We start from the raw sequence: 6,612 nt of genomic DNA on the forward strand, positions 1-6,612 counted from the left end.
CAAAGCCCGCACTGTACAGAGAGCCGCGTATTCCTTGTGACAGCCGCTGCTTGAGTCAGTGAGAGGCAGCCCTGGAGCCTCCGTGCCGCTTCAATGACGGCCCAGCCTGTATGGCATCAGAGAGGCCCCGGGGACCACCAAAAGTTTTACACGGACCACCGTTTGGGACCGCTGGTTTAGAACACGGAGAACAATAAAAGACGATTGCTGATTGGTTGCCACATAAATAAATTAACTCCGCATTTAGGGCTCATGCACATGGACGGCTGAGCCCGTACAATGCAAACACAGGTGTATTCCCCTCAATAGGGAGCTGCAACCTGTGTGTACGGCCTCCTATAGAAGTCTGATGCTGTATGTGGCTGTATGCTGGTACTGACACACTCTTGCAAATGTATATGGTCATACATCGGGGATTTATGTCCGTACACATATTCAGCTGTGTGCAAGTACCAGCGTATACCCGTGTACAGCCATTGACATGTATGGAAGGCTGTATGCAGCACCTGTGGGGAAATTTGACAGTATTTAAGCTGTTCAGGCTCAGCCGCCTGTGTCCATGAAGCCTTATAGCAGGGGTAGGCATACTCCAGCCCTCCAGCTGTTGTGGAACTACAAATCCCATGAGGCATTGCAAGATTCTCAGCCACAAGCATGACTCTCAGAGGCAGATGCATCATGGGATTTGTAGTTTCACCTCAGCTGGACTGCAGGAGTTTGCCTACCCCTGCCTTATCCTTATAGCTGTTTAGATTTCCATGTATCAGCTGTATTTCGTAAGCAGTAAGGACTGCAGATGTGCAAATTAAAGGAAGCCTGTAGGGCAGGGGTAGGCAACCACAGCACTCTAGCTGTTGTGGAACTATAAGTCCCATGAGGCACTTCATGATTTTTAAGCCATAGACATGACTCCCAGAGACCGAAGCATGATGAGATTTGTAGTTTCATCAGAGCTGGAGTGCTATGGTTGCCTACTCCTGCTGTAGGGAAAATAAAGGCTGCCATCTATGCTCTGCAGATCAGGAGCTATGACTTTGTAATCCAGGTCATGGTTAAAGGAGAACTATGAGGTGAGTGCTTTTCCCTCACCTCATAGTTCTAGCCGACCTGTGACAATGAGACTGTCACAGGTCGGCTCAGTAGATCGGGAGGTGAGTGAACACATACCGGCGTTCGCTCACTTCTCGATCCTGTCATGGCTCTCTGCCGTGACAGGGGAGGGGCTGGATTCCCCCCTCCCCGCTCCGATCCTCCAGCGCTGACTGGTGGAACGGACGGGGGAGGGGGCGGGGGCAGCCGGCTCTGCCTCTAGATAGTCACTCACGCAGCTGGGCGCATCCAGACATCGATGTCGGGATCCGCTTCAGCGTCTCAGTATACCGCGAGCTGTAGCTCGCGGTATACTGAGCTTAGGGTGACGGGAGGACGCTAGTTTGTGTACTCCCTTTACCTTAAGGAGAACTATGGGGAAAAGCCCTAACCCCATAGTTCTCCTTTAAGTATTGAAGCCAGACAATTAGTATTTTTTAGAAGCAGCAATGGCATCCCCCATATTTCACTCAATATAGCTTTTCTTGAATCCCCTGATTCTGACACCCAAAATGGATTGTGCCCACTTCACATCATTGGGAACCTCAGAGACCATTGGAGCCTCAGAACCCTGCTAGCTTCAGAACTCTGGGAGCCTCAGAACCCAGCTTGCCTCAAAACCTGGGAGCCTCAGAACCCAGCTAGCCTTAGAACCTGGCTAGTTTCAGAACCCCAGATGCCCCAGACCCTGGAAACCTCAGAAACCCTTGGAGCCTCAGAACCCTGCTAGCCTCAAAACCCTGGGAGCCTCAGAACCCCAGTAGCCTCAGAATGTTAAAGATTTGAACCTGGAAATATTTAGCCCAGTTTTTTAATTCTGACTAAACAAGTTTATATACGAGCACCCGCAGCGAACTGTGAGCAGAAAGCCTTCACAGCCATTGTTAAGGACTGAAGTTTGTGTGAAGTGAGAAGGCTGAGCGCTGTAAAACAACATGCCGTGAGTAATAAAAGCACCTCAGATTGCAGCCTGGCACCGTTTTCTTATAGATTGTCGCCCTCTACATGTTGTTCAGTTATTTTCCTTCTCCACACCCAGGTTCTTCTTCCCGCCCCGTTCAAAGTGAAACTAACAGTTCTGGAAATCCCCTAACGTTCATGTGATGATAAACAGCAAACTTTATAATTGCAGCTTCCTCATTTACCTGCTGTGTTGTCTATACACCAGATATACAGATATATGCATTACACTATATATATGCAGTATATATATATATATATACTGTATATATAGTATATAAAGACTCCTGAGCATGTTCTGTTTGTTCTGCTGCATTTTTCTGAAAGGCCGTGGCATAACCACAAGACAAGATGGCGCAGCTTCACATTACTGAAAGTCCCGTGGTAGGTGCAGTGCAATGCATGAATATATTTGCAGCTCTGCAGTGCATCCTGTGGTACCTGAGCCTCCAAACATTCCCACAGCTGTCTTGACAGAAGCAGAACTAAAAACAATGAATATCCTATTATTAAAATAACAAAACCAGCTTGTCTTGCAATATTCGCCTTCAATCCGCATACTTCTACTGCCAGATGTCCTCAGCCTGATGGCCAGCAATATTCAACCCATTTCCACTGGCCCTAGGTCATCCTGGACCTGCCTGAACTTGTTATTGCACAGTGAAAGGAGAGGCAGCAGAGTGATGAGCTCATCTCTCTGTCACTTTGTTTTCTTCTCCTATCAGCATGCTTCTTATCAGCACATGAAGTAATTGGCTCCTTGTACTGCTTTTTCCTCCGGTACTTCAACTCTGCTTTAAAGGGATTGCAAGGGGCTGATATTAGTTTACGCCGCCTTTCAGTTCGGAGTCATTTTTATGTTTTTTGACTCTGCAATCCTGGAGAGCAAGATGGGATAGATTTGCATAGGTATGTGTCAGAATTGCCACCGATGATGAGACTCCATACGCACGCACAATCAAGAAATGGTCAGGGGCAGGTTTTAATGTGTTGCGGGGGCTACATTAGAGCAGCTGAGGTCAGGATTTATGAATGATATTAAATGCAACATTATACATTTGTCTCAATGCTGCTCCTGTTTAACATTGCCTGGCTCTGTACCTGAATTGATACATGTCCCCCCTTGACTACAAGCTAACAAAGCCAACATTTTATTCTTCTGTGTACTGCCCTACCCATGAGCATCATGTCATTTTCTGGTTATAAATGGGTCTGAGTGGCCACCATTGATGAATTTGGTGAAGACACACTGGTGGGGCAAGGAAGGCAGCGGGGTGGTTAATATTGTTGGTGATCCTCCTCGAAGCTTCCTAACAAAACCTCAAATCCTCCATCCATGCTCAGCTTACCCCGCTGGCCAAAGAAGGCCTTAGGATCATAAATCTCAGATCCTTAGGGCCACATCTATGCCATGCAGGGTTACAGGAGCCAGCCCAGAAAGTGGAACAATTACATTTTGTTTTTTTCTGTTTGTCTTTTACTTCCGTCTTTTTTTTTGCTGCCTGTGAATACTTCTGTGGAAATGCAGCAGCGGAACCGAGGAGAGGAAGGTGGTCCACGGCTGCTGAGATGAGTCACAAGACTTTGTTGTTAAAGCTGAACTCCAGACTGATATCAGAAACAGTTGTTTTGGTTATGTATTCACTAAAAATAACGTATTACATTTTAATTCTATTCCATGATAAATAAGTAGCGATCACCCCTTAGGGAGCTGCTGGTTGAATTAGACCCTCCTAGCCTGTTTAGGGTTCACAGTTCCATTGCTGCCCCAAAGCACTTACCAACCCACCAGTGGGGACCAATAAACTGACTTTAACGCTGATGATCTTTTGCTTGCAGATACTTTATTGAAAAATTTCGGGAGAGAAGGTTAGGGCACAAACTCCAAAATTAGAGAACAAAGTACTCACACTGTTTACAGATATAGAGCCTTTAAGCCAACCTGGCAGTCTGTGAATTTAGCTTCTGGCTGTAAGATACTAGATGTTGCAGTTACCAGTTCAATGGGGAGAAATCACTAAACTTCAGTAAAGGAGTGCGCTTCTTAGGTTTCTTACACAAGCTGAAGTTCCTCCATGGCATCTTCATCCCCAGGCTTCAATCACTAGGCCTCAGTCCAAGCACATGGTTACCCTCCTCAGGCAGCAGGCCTAGAAGGATCAGACAATCTACAGCATCCCCTCCCCAGGCAGGAGCACCAGGGAAAGGACTGAGTTCCCAAGGTCACTCCTGAATATTTATAACCTTTCGCAGAATGAAACCCCTGGCATGGACCACTGGAAGGCTGGCACTTGTAGCGTTCCTCACTATTATAGGAACATTCCACAGCAGGAGGCAGAAGCAAATAATCAGCAGAGTGTAGGAGAGACACCAGAAAGCCAAACTATCAATCTGAATAAGACTGACTACAGCCTTTTACGTTTTAAAGAGACACTCTTTAAAGAGAGTGCTCTTTAGATCTCTGACCTGATTATTTTTTTCACTTTACTAAACTGGAATGGTCGCAGATATGCAAATTAGCTCTTCCCCTAAACTCCTAGAATAATGTTTGCCTGTGGTTGCTAAGGATGGGCTCAATGTTCGAGCCTTATTAAAGGGGTAACCTGATGTGAATAAGCCCCCTGCCTGCACCCCCACAACCAACGCCCCAGGGCTTGTGGGGAAGAGGCCCTTGTCCCCAGGGGCGACCCTGGAAAAGCACCCTCCCAGTGCTGAGGGCGGAATGTTTTCAGTCTCCAACCACACCTGCAGCACATCTCCAATCTGCAACCACACCTGCAGCATGTCTCCAATCTGCAACCACACCTGCAGCATGTCTCCAATCTCCAACCACACCTGCAGCATGTCTCCAATCTGCAAGCACACCTGCAGCATGTCTCCAATCTGCAAGCACACCTGCAGCATGTCTCCAATCTCCAACCACACCTGCAGCATGTCTCCAATCTCCAACCACACCTGCAGCATGTCTCCAATATCTAACCACACTTGTAACAGGTCACCAACCACACCTGCAGCATGTCTCCAATGTCTAACCACACTTGTAGCAGGTCTCCAATCTCCAACCACACCTGCAGCATGTCTCCAATCTCCAACCACACCTGCAGCATGTCTCCAATATCTAACCACACTTGTAACAGGTCTCCAACCACACCTGCAGCATGTCTCCAACCACACCTGTAGCAGGTCTCCAATCTCCAACCACACCTGCAGCATGTCTCCAATCTCCAACCACACATGCAGCACGTCTCCAACCTCCAACCATACCTGGAGCATTTTATCAATCTCCAACCACACTTGTAGCAGGTCTCCAATCTCCAACCACACCATTCTCTGACCATCTACTTTAGCATTACATGCTCTTAAGCTTGTGTGCGGCCCTTTGGTAAGGTCAGAGGTCACACTTGAAGCCCCCTACATCACCTAAGTTGACCATCATTGCAGTGTGTTTTTTTTCCACAGAAAGCAGTCATTTTTATGCAATTGCACTACTTATGATGACATTGTAAGAAGTATGTAAAAAAAGACTGACAACAGAATTCAGGTAGAAAGAAATGACTATACTTTATTTGTTAAAGATGACAAGCTGTTGTATTCTGAAAGCAGAGAGACGAGAGAATGTTAGCTCTTGGATTCAGCAAGAAAGTTAATAAGGTGCTCTACACCTTACAGCCGTTGTCTCGGTAATCGTTCATGAAGGTGTTCATGTCGGAGCATTTGTTACGGTTGCGTGTGGCTTTGCAGGCTTGTGGACTGGCCAGTTCTTCCACCCAAGAATTGTCCTCTAGGAAGTATCTCATCCTGAATCAGACAAAGAAGGACAAGTGATGAGAAGAAAGGAGGAATTTGTTAGCACTGTCTATATTAGCTGTTCGTATGGTTCCTAGTGAACCGCGTACAGATAAGTGCATGGTGCACTTCCACAGCTTTGTATACGACACCCTTCTCAGCCATCAAACCCTTAGTGATGCAGTGCACCATAGTTTTGTGCTGGCACAGAGCAAACAGAATACTTCACTGAGTGCATTAGAGCTGCAGCTAACGATTATTTTCAAAATCGATTAGTTAGCCGATTATTAAGTTCGATTAATCGGTTAATCGGATAAACAATAAAAAAAATTAAAAATGGCTCCAGTGATGGACTACTAGTTTGTATTGAGATTGTAGTCCATCACAGGAGCAAGCTTGGAGCGGTGGAAAAAAATAGTGTGGTGTGCAATATAGTGAAAAGGAAAGTGTAAAATTATACAGCAATGAATGCAGAATGGCACCGGCTATAGAGGACTACAAAGCCCAGCAATAGTACATTATACAGCACAATGCAGAATACCATCAACTATAGAGGACTACAACAAATCCCAGCAATAGTACATTATAGCTGGTGGTATTCTGCATTGCGCTGTAAATTGTATTATTGCTGGGATTTGTAGTCCTCTATACAGTGCAGTGCAGAATATCACCAGCTATATAGGAATACAACAAATCCCAGCAATACATTATACATACAGTGTATAATGTATTGCTGGATGTGTATTCCTATGTATAATATACAGCACAATGTACCAT

General features: G+C 45.9%; 1 protein-coding gene across 1 annotated transcript in view; it reads right to left on the bottom strand.

Moving 5' to 3' along the window:
- Positions 1–5,691: 5,691 nt before the first annotated feature.
- LOC108786514 (complement C4-like) overlaps positions 5,692–6,612 on the bottom strand; it is a 65,876-nt gene continuing 64,955 nt past the window's right edge. The window contains exon 40 of the mRNA XM_018555832.1: positions 5,692–5,847. Coding sequence (XP_018411334.1) covers positions 5,706–5,847 — 142 coding nt within the window. The 3' untranslated portion in view covers positions 5,692–5,705. The remainder of the gene's footprint in view (positions 5,848–6,612) is intronic.

The sequence above is a fragment of the Nanorana parkeri genome, unplaced genomic scaffold (genome assembly GCF_000935625.1).
Source record: "Nanorana parkeri isolate BGI_ZX_2015 unplaced genomic scaffold, ASM93562v1 scaffold215, whole genome shotgun sequence".
Taxonomy (NCBI): domain Eukaryota; kingdom Metazoa; phylum Chordata; class Amphibia; order Anura; family Dicroglossidae; genus Nanorana; species Nanorana parkeri.